Raw genomic sequence first — 15,058 nt, forward strand, 5'->3', positions numbered from 1 at the left:
GCCAGACACTTTGATGTGCAGGTTGTGGTGTTGGGCTGTTTTCAGGAGTTGGGCACGGCTATAAGATAGCTAGGAACATTTGTTGCTCCAAACGTTATGCTAACATTTTGGGGTTGGTTGGCGCACACCAATGCACAAAGCAAGTTCCTCAGCTTGGCGCCCAGCGTCCTGGCCTCTACTAGATAGAACACCTTCCAGATGGATTAGCAGTTCTCGTCCAGCATCAGCGTCCGACCTCAGAAATGCACCCCTGTTACAATATCAAACTTCAAGTCAGTGGATTAAGTAAGAATGTGATGTCAATCAAGTTAATCTGCTCCGCGAAGGCGGGCGAGGAGTGAATACTCTTGGCAACAGCAGTGCGTGTCAGAGTGAACAGTGACGTGTTGTGAACGTGTGTGGGGTGCATATGGTAAAACGCTCTGCGGGTCTGCTGTTTAGTCACACTCCCGCGTCTCAAATTGAATTAGCGTTGACAGCGCACAGCGTCAGCCGCGTGTACGTGTGTGCGCACCGGGGGCCCTGGCTGTTGGCAAGCTGTCTGCGTGTGTGTGTGTAGAAACACTGGGTGGGGGAAGAGGGCTCTCTCTCTCTTTCCCCTGAAATCAATTAAACGAGTATAGATGAGCAGCGGTGGGGGTGAGAGGGGCACATCCTGTAGAGGGCAGCGCAGACAGACAGCAGCATCTGGGGCAGCGGGCGGATCTGACCCGGGGTTGAGACATGAAAGCACCGAGGCAGGGATAAGAAGAGAGGAGAGTGTAGGTCTGCGCTAAATCACTCTTTCCTCCCTCCTCCCTCCTCCTGCTGCTCCATCACTCCATCCCTCCGTCTGCCATCCGATACATCAGCCGCGGCGCATCACTCAATCACCTCCCTACCCCTCACCCAACTCTCCTTTCTTATCCTCCGCTCCCCTCGGAGGAGTGATAACCTGTCATACGCAGGAAGCGAAAGCGGGGGAGGGCGATCCATCCGCTCTGACAAGAGATCGGGGCAAAGAGGAAAAGAATATCTCGCATCTCTTGTTCCAGAATTATAGGATTTATAGGTTTGTCCTAAACAAAACCAGCGCCGGCGTCTTTTTTTGGTGTCGGTCGCCCTCGTGCGCGGACTGAAACGCACACCTGCGTGAAAAGTCCCGTTCGGTTTGGCAGGTGATGGACAGCCCCGGGTCAGAGTGTGCGTTGTGTCTGTTGGTCATGAGGTGAGTGCTGACAGCCTTCAACCAGCCGCTGAAACGCCCAGCTCCATTGATCAGGGTAATCTCAGCTCAACAAGAAACGCTGGATTGCGTTGTCTAAACCACACTGTAAAAAAAAAAAAAGTCTTTAATTTACGGTAAAATACCGGCAGTTCTTTACCGTGTTTATACGGTAAAATTCTGGACACCACAGCTGCCGGTATTTTATCGGAAGTTAGAGATGTTTTTTTTGTTTTGTTTTTTTACAGTGCAGCCTGCAGTCCAAATGGTCCTATTTAAGTTGTTGTGGAGACACCTGGAGCAACTGCTCCACAGACAAAGAACAACATGAGCAATCGATAACTTATAAAAAGCATATTATAAAAAAATTATAACACTTTTAAGAAGAAGCAAATGCATAAGTTCAGGGCGGAGTCACTGATCAAAATATTTAGAACTGCTGGGGAAAAAATGGAGTCAAACTGTGGAATCATTTGAATATTGAACTTATGTCCAAAACTGTTTACAACACACATAAACAAACATATGAGTATAGCTGCTATAAAATATGAGATTTCTATCCAATTATTGTTGGTGCTAGTTTTGTTGTTTGATTGCTCATTCATATAATTAAAATTAAATAGAGGCTATGTTGATTTTATATGCTAACTATGAAATATGTTTTTAGTTGTTATATAAATATGGATTAGAATGGGAATATTGACAGGTTTATACTTCCACCCACTCTCTTGACTATGTAAAGCAAGAGTTTTGACGTTATGGTTTATGTTGTAAGTATTATTTTTTTTGTACATATTTAAAAAACAAACAAACAAATATGCAGGGGAGTATGGGGGAAAAAAAAGGAACATGTGGAGAAGAAATACGTGCGGACGCGGACAGGCTGAGGCTGTTGTTGACAGAACTGGGAGCCACAGAGCTGCTGGGGCGATTAGCACGTCGTCTGATGAATGGCGTTGGTTTGAGGGCCGGATGGATCGCCCGCTTAGAGGAAACCCGACAACACACACACGTTTTCATGTGTACAAACACGCAGAAACACACTCCTCTCTCCTCCAGGACGTTTGTTAATACACTGAGCGCCTCGCCAAAGTGTTAATCAACCGTTCCTCAATTAAGGTTGAAATTCAAGCTGTGAAATGGAGGATAAATAACGCAAGACCGTAAATGGTTTTTACAAATCTGAAAAGTGTGGCCTGCATTTGTATTCAGCTCCCTTTGCTTCAGCCCCCTAAACACACCAGACTGGTCATTATTAAGCATGATTAGATCATAAAACAATGTTCTACAATGTTTGCTCAGTCCAAATCATTTTACATTTTAAAAGGCTCCCGTCAAGAAAAAGCTTTTATTAGTCATAAGAGAAGCAGCCAATGAGAGAATGGAGGAGTTGCACATATCGGAAGAGTGTCGGTCGCAAAGTCGTTAAACGTCCAATTTAACGTTTCTCAGCGCCGAGAGAAAGTTTTCTGTTAGTTCACACCAAGAGTCTGAAACTTTTACAACCACAGAGCCGTTTTCGCTTAAAGATTTTTAATAGATATATGCAATAGAAACTTTGTGGTCATTTTTTGTTATAAAGCACGAGTTTATTTCTGCTTTTTTTTTTTAAGTTTTAAAATAAAGAAAAAACATTTACAAAAAGAGGACTGATACGTTTGTTGATATTTGAGGAAATTGATTCTAACAAACAAAAAAGCCAATATTTATTTCTGATGCTTGAGTCATTCTGTTGTGGAAATTGAATGCAGATTTGATCTCATACAAAAAAAAAAAAACAAATAAAATCTGAATTACATACTTATATTTTAAAAGAAATTGTTGTTTCTGCACCGTTTTAGTCAAATTATTAAGAGCCATGGTAGAATGTCCAAAGAGCCATTTGCTCTTGAACATTAGACTAAAACTGATGACCAACATAGATAATGTTCTGGAGGAAAACTAACCCTGAACATGTTTTAACACTGTAAAACACGGCGGTGGCTTCATCATGCTGTGGATGATTTTTGTCAGCAAAGACATGGAAGCTAATTAGAGTTTATTTTGGAAAAATAAGTGACATTTGAGACCGGGGGAGGAGCTTACCTTGCAAAAGTAACAATTGTCTATTGCAAAAAAAAATCCTAATAAAGCACATGGAAGTTTGTGGTTCTCACAAAAGGTGATAAAATTCATAGTTTATTATACTTTTGTGAGGCTTTTTGCAAAGTTCTTTGAGCATTCAGACAGTAAAACCCAAATATCTTCCATTTTACAGCTTCATATCCTTTTTAACAGAACTTATGATCAAGTGTGAAATCAGCTCTTTGAATTTTTAGAGAACGCTCAGTAACTGTTAAACTGCTCTTGCTTTTCACATTGCACTCTGAGTGAAATTCAATTTCAGACACAGCTGGTTTCACTTCCAAATTATTATTTTTTTGTTTTACAGCTGTGCTCAGTCATGTCTCATAATTTGACTTGATAAACAGCCAGATTTTATTGAGTTTGCAGAGAAAACAGCGTCCAGCCTGCGCAGAGGGCCGAGCCGCAGGGCGCCGAGCGCGGCGGGCGCAGCGAGGTGGAGTCCTGCAGGAGACGACCGACGCGCGGCGTGTTTGTGCTGCGCCGCTGTGTGTGTCACGCATGCTAATCTAATGAATGAGAAGTATGTTTACACTTCTAAACTCGCCGCAGAGCCTCTCTCCTGTTTCGAGATGCCATTTCACATGATTGGAAGCAAATGACTCCCGGGGTCAAATTTCCCTCCCTTTTTCTTTTTTTCTTTCTTTTTTTTACTGCCCGTCAATCACCGCCGGAGGGCCCACAGACGTCCGTCCCCTCCTCGTGTTATTCCAAGCTGGAATCGGAACGGGTTCCGTGTTATTTCAGCCGCCACCTACAAGAGGATCATGTTGACACGCTTTACGGCGCCGGAGGAACAGAGGAGGACATTCACCATCGGCAGGCTGATAAAAGCTTCACTCCGCAGCCACTTCCAGGCAGACTTTTGTTGTACTTTGCATGTCAAGAATGAAATCAGAGGCTCTGCAGCCAGACAGAATGTCATGTTATATTGCGTAGGATGGTAAATGTATCTTAGAGGCGCTGGGATTCTCGCAAAAATGATTGTACCTCCCATAACTCCTTGCAACTCAAACTAACACCCCGTTCTCTCTGCAGACGATTACATCTTTTTCGTTTTCAGCAAGTTTGGGCGTCAGCTTAAACCACGCTGGACGGAGACAGGTGCAGAGTTCAGGTCTCCTCGGATGAAAGCAATTAGTATAATTGAAAGATCAGGAATTAGTTGGGAGTTTAGAATGATTGTCCTACAAGGTAGGCAAACATGGAAATGACAGACAGTATCGAGTGACCCGGTGCTGATTGTGTCTGCCTGTGCACAAAGGGCGAGCTGTCTGATAGTGCTGCTGCACCTGACCGCTGGCTGAAACCGAGGGGCCATCCCCCTTTAGCCCGAGTTCCTCAATTGACTCCTTCCTGCTATTTTCCCCTCTCCGCCCCGTCCGGCCCACGTTAGCTCGCTGACACGCTCGGCTATGACAAGTAAATTGCTGTTTGGTTATGACCGTTTGTCGGGAAACAGTCCATTTCCAGCCACCATCCCCCCGCTTTGCCTAAACCACCAGAAGAAGAGAGGGAGGGTTGGGTACCGGGCCTCGAAGTCGAAGCTGAAGGCAGGAATTATCACATCAGCGGCTAAACAGGCGTGTCCCATTTGGTACACGCAGTCTCACATTGGGTCTATTTCATTTGATTTTCATAAACTTTCTTAGCTGAAAAGCCACAAGAGAAAGTCTGCACCTCTCCAACAATGACTCTTTGGACTGTGTTGGTGAACAAAGGTCTGTTTTCTGGTGCATCTGGGCCCAATAAAGAGCTCTGCAGCACAATCACTTCACCTCCAGGAGGCTCTGATTAGTCGTAATGGTTGTACGGCTGCCTGAACTCTGGGAGCTGTTGCACCGAGCCGAAAACCACAGAGAGACTTGATGAGCTCATGGTATCGGTCGGAGCCCGACACCGAATCCTCAGAGCAAACAGAAAACACACTTTTGTTCGCTGTCAGAGAACTCCACGTGATGAATGCAGGGCCATTTGTCATGCAAAACCGGAAAACACTTTGCTGATATGTACATTTTTATGTCTGCGTCGGCATGTGTCTGTGTAAGGTACGTACATAAATACATATCGTCACCTTCGTAGAGTAATGGCCCAAGTCAATTTTTTGCCAAAAGTGATTCTTTTGTCAAAAAAATTATACAAGCAATTATTTTAGGAATTTGACAATATATACATATTTGCAAACATACCTATAATTCCCCTGTATGTTTCTGCGTTGGTATGCTAAAAAACATTTTGAACCTTTTTGACCAAAGTAAACTTTAATTATTTGACATAACCCAGGCTCCTCTTATCGATGCACTTTGGTAGCATTGTGTGAAGAAGTTGGCTTAAATAACTATAACCTCACAGAAAGACTATGTAAAAAAACAACAACAATCTACTGCCACCTTGAAGAGAAAAGTTTGTACATTTATTCCAACTTTGGGTGTTTTGGCTCAGGATTGACCAGCTTCAGGATCGTTTTTTTGTGCTTGAGCTTCCAACACGTCGTTTTGAACCGTTCTTAAATACAAAGGTCCACCTCCCAGTCAGTTACTTTCTCCCCGTTCGGTTTTGCTTGGTCCTAAGAGTCCAGCTGTCAGAGGCAGTGGTTGGAGGTCTGCTGCCAGGCGGGGTGCCGCAGCAGGCAGTCCGTGGTGTCTTCGCTCAGTTTGCCGTGTCTAGAAATAGCTGTGAGTTGGGGACTCAGGGGAAAGCTGTAGCTGTAAAGACAGTAGGGGGTCGTAATGTCAGAGAGATGAGGCAGGAGGGACGATCCCGGGGGGCTCAGGGAGCTGTGTAGGGGGACGAGGCACGGGGAGCTCCCGGGGGACCTGTGCAGACATGGATCCCTGCAGTGAAGGGGTTTCTTCCCCTGCAGCGCCGTCAGAAGTGGTAGGTCCGCTAGAGGCGGCAGAGAAGGAACGCCTTTCAGTCCGTCCGCTCCCAGGGAGGAGAAGACTCTGCCGGGCAGCTGAGAAATGGAGGGCGAGGCGGTGGACGCCTTCCCGAAGAGGGGCAGGGTGAGAGCGTGGAGAGCGGCGTCCGGGCAGGAGAACGGAAGAAGAGGTGAAGGCGACGAGAGAGGGAGGAAGTTCTTCGCACTGCTGCTCGGCGACAGGGAGCTTCCTGTCAACAGATGTCACGAACTGGAGTCACTCCGTTATGTGAGAAAGCGTAGGAAACTTTAGACAAGAAATCTAAACAGATTTTCAGATTAGTACCTTGGAGCTGGATGGAGAAAGGCTTAAAGTCAAAGCTCAGAGGGGCTCTCCAGGGGTATGACTCCAACAGGCCGTCCAAAACCCCCCTACACACACACACACATACACACACACACAAGTCCTGATTTACTGTGTAAACATTAAAAATCCTTACGTAGGAATTCAAATGTTGATTCTGAAAGGTGTGAAATTCTGCACTGCGCTACTCAGCTTTATTTGAAGGTTTTACACGGCTTCACATTTCAGTGGTTAAAACTGAAATTCCCTCATGACTCGTTTAGCCAAATGCTAACCGAGTCAGGTTAGCATGACGCTAACCGACCTGCAGAGTAAAAGCGTTGGTGTTCTGCGTCTGGCGAGGTGCGCCGTACCTGTTCCGTCCCGGGTCTCTGAAGCCTTTGGCGAACGGGTTCCTGTCGATCTTCAGCTTGGTGATCTTGCCCAAAAGAGAGGAACAAATTCAGAGCGTCAGCTGGCCATCTGTTCTCTGACAATGAGCTCGGCTTCACACGGGAGGGGAAACGTGGCAGAACTCCCCTCCTTTCTGTTTGGATTTTATCAGCCCTGTCAAACATTGTTCAGAGAGAGGAGTTTGTACGCTTTTATGCCCGGCTTTAACGGGCCATGGACCCCGGCAGCTGTAGCAATCCCATCTTGTTACTAAGCTGCTGTAATAATATGTTCCCTGGTAGTAAAACGAGCCCTGATGAAAAGCCCCACAGGCGGCTCTGTTACTGCAGGAAGGGCAGCAAGCGGCAGGGTCAGGGTCAGGGTCAGGGTCAGGCTGGCCTCGCAGATGAAAACACTGGACTTATGGTTTCACCGAGACCACATTCAGTACTGAAGCTCCACAAACTGGAGGTTCATTCATTCACATGTGACGTCGACCAGACAGGATCACAGCTACCAACATGTTCACAACAAAGAGCAAACCTCTGCTTTCTGGTCACTTCCGGAGAAGACGACGCACGCCCTCAGTTTGACCTAGCCGTGCTCCGACCAGCTAGCATAGCATATGTAAGCTAACTACAACTGGGATGTATGAGAAACAACAACTTTTGGTGAGGAAAGAGCTGCTGAGAGAAACAGACTCAAACCCAGTCACGTTTAGTTGCTGTCAGGTGTTTAAAAATAAATTTAAAGGAAGAAGTGAAAGTAAACACTGTCCCCAGTTTTCTATGGAGGCAGGTTAGCTGTTCACACAGGCTGCTAACACAACCAGCTAGCGTTAGCATGTCGTTTCACTCTTAGACATTTTTCGTCCTCTTCCTGTTTTAGTGCCAACTTGATGATTTCTCAGGTAGATAAGAAACGCATCTACCTAAGGCAGTCAATTCTCACCGAGGTAATATTTGTGAATATGGAGTGAATAACCTTTAGCAGCTAACAGGAAGGCTAAACATATTATCTTACAGTTACTCTGCTTCATGCTTGTAAGGTTTGGGAAGCTCTATTATGGAACATGATGGATTCTGAGATGTTAGCAGTTTTTAAAAGAATTAGAGTTAAGGCAATGATCTACGGACTTAACTCATAGTAATAGTTTTATTGTCTATGTGGCTCATTGAAGATGCAAAAGTTTTAGGTTTTAAGCTGATAGTTTTAAATGACTAATTCCTGTTTTGCAGTTTTACTCTCTTGCACATTGTAGCGATGCAGCTAATGACCGCCTGCAGCTGGAAAACCTGGACTTATTTTCATGTTGTTCCTATGTTGTTTTAAATTACAGCTCTTAAAGAGAAATCAGAATCAGCTTTAGGACGCTTTGTTAAATCTGCAATTATTAAATCAACCACAAAGCTCTGGCAGGCGGGACTAATCATTTCTGAGCCCCAGAAAATCAGGAAACCCGTGCATTACTGACGCCCTGGTTTTAGTTTAGTTTTCTTCTTCTTCTTCTGAACATGCAGTCCAATCGAAGCTCGCTTTTATTATGTTCAGATCAAAACGTTTCAAAGCAGCAGCTGGTATTCGCCAGACTACCACAGAGTCTTTGTCGGTGTCAGTGAAGCGTCACCTGTTGGTTCTGGTAGGCCGTGACGGTGGTGAACTCTGTCTCCGGGAAGGAGAAGGTGTCCACCCCTTCAGCTGGCAGGGACTGGATCTGGGACAGGTCCATCCGAGGGTCGTGCCGGATGATGTGCACCCGGGGCTTGTACTTGTGCATCGACTGAAGAATGATCTGCTGGCCGACAGAAGGAAGACACGTCGAGATTCGTTAAGTTAATTGGACGGGGTGTTTTCTTCGCTGACATTTATAAATGTAGCAGGAGAATTGGATTAGCTCTCTACCTGAAAGTAATGGAAAAATCCCCAAAAGCTCCATCACCACTTTTATTTTGAATGAGAGCGGGCATTTAATTTTTAATTTAAATATTACAATAAAACTAAACAACTGCTGTGAAATAAAGGGAAACCGTGTAGCTTGTCGGATTACATTGATAAAAATAAAAGGAACTATATGAAAGCTTAGTTATTCTACAGAACCAATAATAATAAAACACTTGGATTAGAATAAGTAAGTCTAAATATAAAATGCATAAGGGATTCAACTAAACAATTTGGATCCAAAACAAAAGAAAATGAAAAGAAAATTTGTTCTCAGCGCTCAGGTGTGTCATCACTGCAGCTTAGTAATTTGTGAAATTGTTTAGAATAGACTAACTAAATCGGTTTTATTTGTTAAATCTCCTGTTTGAATTTAAGTTAAACAAAATTACAAACATGAAAAGTTAGTTCAACACCCAGAAAAAAATGATTATTTTCACGTCAGTTGATGAAATGAAATGAAATATTTATGAAATTAACACAGTCAGTTGGTTCTTTAATACGTTTTGGGTTTTTTTTAACCCATAATGTGTTAAAAATGTATTAATCGTATTAATTTAGCCCATGGGTTTTTGTCAAAATTCAACACTAAACAAAATTCTTAAAAGTCACGCATATTTAATCAATCCAAGCCACTTTTTTTTCCTTTTTTTTTTCACCTACATTTGAACTCAACACAAGTCTTTCTGTTGGCGTGTTTTCGATGGAAGGGAACATCATCCACTTTATTCCTGTTCATCTACATTTTTGACTGATTACAAACAGGGAAACCAAAACCAAAGGTCCAGCAGCTGGTGTAATAAAAAAGTGTTTTTTTGTTTTTTTTTTAAATAGCAGAATTTGATTTCCTTACGAAGTGCTTTTGTGTTTCAGCTTCTAGCGTAAATATTGTTTTGTGCCCAAACCCTCCCGGACTCCACATCTGTGCCGTTTCCACGTTCAGCTCTCGGAGCCCAGAAGGATTTCCACTTCCTTCCTCTTCTGCCCCTCAGCATCGGAGCGGACCCGGCCGGGAAAGGTGACGGTGACTTAAGGAGAGCTGAAGCTAAGAACTGACTCTGACGTCCGGCACGACTTGCAAATGTGAGGACAGGCCGCGGCCTCAACATGTTATCAAAACAACAACAACAACAACAACAACAAAAAGAAATCCGCTTTCCATACACTGCAAAAACAAGTCTAGGAGATGCTTAAATTTGAATGACAAATATCAGTTTATTTTTGTTGTTGTTGCTGTTTTGGTGTCTGGTCCTACCTTGACATTAGGATCTAATCGTCTTCGCTTGTGTTGTGTTTTGAAAAATTACAGAAACTCAATAAAATGTCACAGGATTTGTGGGAATCGCTAAAGTCCAACTTGGCAGGAAGTCGACAGAAAGTCGAACCCTGAGCCACGAATTTAACCAATTTGTGGTTCTCTTTTAGCTGTAAAACTGAAATAAAGTTACTCAAAAGCCCAACAAAAAAAATCTACCCTTGTAAAACATAGAAGAAATTCTTCCCATCAGTTTTAGTGATTAAATTCAACTTGGTTTTTTTTTTTGTGTGTTTGTTTTTTGTTTTCGTCCCAGATCGACAGGACAGATGTGGAGGAGGAGGAGGAAAGCGACCCCGGGGGTCAACCTACATGTCCCTTATCGTCCATCTCGTTGTTGGTGAGCTTGACCCGGTCGAAGCTGATCACCTGTCGCATCCACGTCTCCCCCGTGCACGGCGAGTCCGGGTGAACGTAGAGGCGCGGAGAGATGCACGAGTGGTCCGTGTTCCCGGCCACCATCCACTGCGAGCTGTGGTACACGTACCTGCACAAAAACAAACAAACAACAACAAAAACAAACAAAAAACAAAAAACGTCAGCAAGTAAAGGGCTAAAAGAAAAGCTACACTGTAAAAAAAAAAAAAAAAAAAGGAATTTGGGAAAGTTTAATGCATCCTTTCTATTTTACTTTAATTTTAACGATAGCCTTCTTCCAACGTCAGCTGCTTTATTTAGGTGATAAATCACGCGAGAGCGAAGCAGCAGCCGCTGACCTCACCGAGCAGGTAAAGCCGACGCGTTTCTCCGGGTTTTTATTAGGAATGAATGTTTCAGCTCACTGAACGTTCTTCTGTCAGAAGAGGTGTGGCTTGAAGGATTTCACTTTTCATCCGGCTTCAGATATTAGCAACAAAAACTGAGGCCAGACATGCTGGCTTAGCACAACAACAACAAGATGTATAAAAAGAAAAGAGAGAGAGAGAGAGTTGAATTTATGAAAAGGGGATTTTGAGAGCAAAACGCAAACTCGCCATCTGAGACCAGGTGAAATATAACCACGTTTATGATCACATTTATTGTTATTTTTGTTTTAATCACAAACCAGCGCTGTTTAGTTTTTCTCTTTTTTGAGAGAAACTGTGAAGCTGCTTCTTTGCACTTATTAAACTGTTTTTTTTTTTGTTTTTTTGTTTTTTTTCTACATTAATATCTTCAATTTCGAGTGTTTCCCTAATCAGGTGTATTTTTATATAAGCTTCTTGACTGAATATGTTAAACACATTTTCATATTTTCTGCGCTGCGTCCAAAGTTTAAGCCAGTGAAAAAAACAGAACAGTTGGAACGACGACTCGTTTATTTCAGCCAATAAAAACAGACGTTATTTGGTCGAAATGGTCTTCAAAAAAAAATAAAAAAAAGTTTGAATTAAACAAATTGTATTAAGTACATTTATTAGAGCCTTTTAGCTGTGAAGCTATAAACAGCTGCTAACTCGTTAAGGTGCAGCAAAAAGAAAGAAAGCATTGAGTTGAATCTCCACGGTTTGTTTCGTGACTCCACTCACCTGTAGCGCTTGGAGTCCACGGGCATGACGTCCATTGCCACGTAATACTGCTGGCAGGGGTCCAGGTTGCGCACTTTGACGCGCACAGAAGGAAACATTCTTCTAAAGACAAGCGCAAAAAAAGAAAAAAGAAATGCATTAAATCAAATATCCCGATAATATTGGCAATTTTGCGATACATTTTGTGACGTATTAAAACTCAATACGGTGTTAATTTTTTATTATTATTCTTCCGAATATTTTTTTGTTTGTTTGTTGTTTTTTTTGGAATATAAACACCTCTGGGAAAAATGAACCCCATAGAAAACCTGCAACCAGACCCTGACTCCTGAACCCTTCCTGAGTTCAAACACCAGCGTTGTTGTCTCTAAACGAACATGAACTTGTTTTCTTTGCATTAATCTGAGGACTGAAGGCGCTGCATCCTTTTCCTTATTTTGACCATTTCTCATTGTGCGCTGTCAGTAGTTCATAGAATAAAAGAAAAAATTGTTTTCATTTCACTCAAACGTAGACGTATAAAAACGTAAAATCGGAGAAACGGATCATTTTAAGTGGTCTCTTAATTGCTGCATATATACATTTATATCCACAAAAACAAACTTTGACCCACTTTCTGCCCTTTTCGCTGTAAAACATGGACGAAAGACGGAAATGTCTCCCAATATCCCGATTGGTTTCTGTTTCTTTCAACTCGCGCTACAAACTGATAAGCCGCTCATTTGTTTGGAAAACCATCAGTTTTCTTTATTCATCCCTAAACGGCCGCAGCGCGTTGGAAGGTCTTTTTTTCCCCGCCTGATAAACGCGCACCTGTGACCGCAGAGCAGTTAATGTAAATGCCGGAGCGATACGTGCTGCTGATAATGGCCACTTTGGAGTTCATTCGTAACTGACAGCGATAACGTGGACTGTTCACTGTTCATAGATGGGGGTTTTTTGTGTGTTTGTTTTTTTTAGACAACGCGTTGTCTGATTTAAACAGAAAAGTCCGCTGGACGGTTTATTTTTCATTCATCTGATCACAATCTGATGGAAAAGTTTCGCTTGTCTACCAGATGAAACGTTTTGACGGGCTGCATTCATTCTGGAAACTGGAACAGCCAGTTGTGTTGAACGGTCACTAAGTCAGGCCTGTGGTTTGGTTTTGTTTTTTCTTTTTTCTTTCTTTTTACCTGCCGGCTTTGGTGATGATCATCTCGGTTCCGATTTCATAGAATCTCTTCCACAGCTCGGAGCCCTGCAGCTCCGCCCGGACCTCTCTGTCCGGCCGGGAGTCGCTCTCCGCGGCCCCCGGCTCCGACTCCTCCGGCCCGCTCTGTCCCGGCGCGTCTCCAGGCCTCCATGAACCTGCTACGGTCATCTGTCTGGCGGTGTGTTCGGACAGGCCTTGAAAAATAATAATAATAATAGTTTTAAAAACAAACAAACAAACATATGTTTGAGTTATTTGGGGTGTTTTTAAAGGTGGTTAAAGAAATATCGGGACGCCTTCTTAGGATAACTCCAGAACTAAAGCTCTATTTAACATGACACGCGATGGACATATTTGCTTTTGAATCATATGTTTCAGTAGCCAAGTGGATTATAAAACAAAATAGATTATTTAAAAAAATAAAATAAAAATCTAACTTCTTCCCTCCACTTTGCGTGGAACTTTGTTGCATCCCCAGCTTTACGCGCGTTCTCACCGCTGTGGATGCCGCCGGCCGCGTCTGCAGCCGCGCTTGACTCGCGCCTCTCGGACACTTTCATCCTCTTGGAGGGTTTCCCCACCAGCGCCTCCACGGAGAACGCGTGAGCCCGGGAGCTCAGGCCCTGCATCCCGGGCGACAGAGGAGACAGAGGGGGAAAAAAAGAAAGAAAAAAAAACAGGAAAAAAAAAAAAAAGCAGCGTGTAACCGGCCGAATTCCCAAGATTTATCCTTCCGGGTCCCGCTAGAAAAGGAGGCAGGACGGGGCACCAGAAGCGGCGGCGGCGCCTCAGGGAGTCCCTTCTCTCTCGCAGCGACTCCTGGACGCTGCGTAACGGATCCGGTGCGCTGCCATGTGTTCTCTGAGACGCGCGCTGCTCTTCGTCCGAAATCGTTGATTGTTGGCACGCCTCTCCACCTCGACACAAAACTCTCCCCACCTCCTTCATCCATGCCCCGGTCTCTCTCCCTCTTTTTTTTTTTTCTTTGCCTCTTTGCTTGTTCCTCTGGTCCCTCTGCGTGACGCGCAGAGGGAGGGAAGAGGATCGCTCCACACAAATATACACAGGATCTTATAGTAAAACCTATTGTTCAGCTATGTTAAATGGTTGTTGAGGGCTTAGATGGTTTATTTTAAGCATGTTGGAATTGGCGGCGGTCGACGCGGATTTAAAGTTTTATCTTAATGTCTTGTGGCGCTATTGTGATAACGATGAAAGTGAGAATAATAAGTATTTATTACTTCTGTTTAGCAGCTGTGTGACTGACATCAGCTAACATAAATACTGCTGTTGGGGAAACCTGCACACGGACAGTCCGGTTCTTTAGGAAACTCCTAAAGATTCTTTACGATTTGTACAATAAATCGCACTTTTCGATCACTAAATGTGTTTTAATGACTAAAATTTGAAAGAAAGAAAAAATAGATTTAGTCATATTTTTCAAATTTATTGACAATTATTTATATGCTCATTGAACAAATGTTGAAAAAAAAAACAGTAAGACTAAAAATCCCAGGTTTTTTTAATTGTAAAAAAAACACACAGTTCGTTTTTTAAAAAAATGTATCCTTGTTGTGACCAAGATAAATCAGAATTATTATAATGATAAGAAACTTATCATGATAAATTAAATAATAAATGCCCACTCTTACTGGAAACACAAGATAAAGCCAGTCAAGCAGCACTACTGCCATTACTACTAGTAATATAGCAGCAGTAGTAGTTCATAATAATACCTGTTCAAAAAGGAAATGGTGAAAAAAATCTTCCCAAATCAAGTTGTTGCTTTACAGTCGATCTCCAAAACCAGCGGCATGGAGGATATTAATAAATATTTTTCATGCACATCCACAAATACATCTGCAGCAGGCAGGAAAAATCACACGCCGATTCCTTCTTTCGCTTTTCACTTTCACAAACTTTAGGGATTTTATGGGAGCAGATCGACTCAAAGCGCCTGCAAAAGTTGAGACATGGCGGCAAAAGGACGCGCGGGTCTTTTACAAACAAAGATCTGAAAGGTGTGGCGTGCATTTGCATTCGGCCCCGCTCCCTCTGATAGCCCCCACTTCAACCGACTCCCTTCAGAAAACTCCCGATGTGGAATATGATCTATTTCCACGCCTCAGTGGTTCGTTTGAGAACATCACATTCACGCTGAGTGCGGCGCGACTGGAA

General features: G+C 43.3%; 1 protein-coding gene across 2 annotated transcripts; it reads right to left on the minus strand.

Moving 5' to 3' along the window:
• Positions 1-2,945: 2,945 nt before the first annotated feature.
• Positions 2,946-13,808, minus strand: tbx22 (T-box transcription factor 22). Of its 2 annotated transcripts, none has more exons than XM_032554327.1 (8): positions 13,377-13,808; positions 12,861-13,074; positions 11,686-11,787; positions 10,490-10,664; positions 8,552-8,716; positions 6,906-6,970; positions 6,535-6,620; positions 2,946-6,439 (listed from the first exon to the last, which is right to left on the minus strand). In XM_032554327.1, exons 1-8 carry the CDS (start codon positions 13,507-13,509, stop codon positions 5,910-5,912), a joined length of 1,470 nt encoding a protein of 489 aa, XP_032410218.1. In that variant the 5' UTR covers positions 13,510-13,808; the 3' UTR covers positions 2,946-5,909. The 2 variants fall into 2 exon arrangements, with proteins under 2 accessions (XP_032410218.1, XP_032410217.1); XM_032554326.1 differs by having other exon boundaries at positions 8,552-8,719.
• Positions 13,809-15,058: the final 1,250 nt, after the last annotated feature.

This window comes from Xiphophorus hellerii, chromosome 23 (genome assembly GCF_003331165.1).
Source record: "Xiphophorus hellerii strain 12219 chromosome 23, Xiphophorus_hellerii-4.1, whole genome shotgun sequence".
In the NCBI taxonomy this organism is placed as follows: Eukaryota; Metazoa; Chordata; class Actinopteri; order Cyprinodontiformes; family Poeciliidae; genus Xiphophorus; species Xiphophorus hellerii.

What these genes read in the sequence shown, in the direction of transcription:
- tbx22 (XM_032554326.1), bottom strand. Translation starts at nt 13,509, where the DNA reads ATGCAGGGCCTGAGCTCCCGGGCTCACGCGTTCTCCGTGGAGGCGCTG. An exon ending in GTGGACTCCAAGCGCTACAG is followed by an intron (nt 10,665 to 11,685) that starts GTGAGTGGAGTC and finishes GTTTTTGTGCAG; the next exon opens with GTACGTGTACCACAGCTCGC. An exon ending in TTTCTCCATCCAGCTCCAAG is followed by an intron (nt 6,440 to 6,534) that starts GTACTAATCTGA and finishes ATCTGTTGACAG; the next exon opens with GAAGCTCCCTGTCGCCGAGC.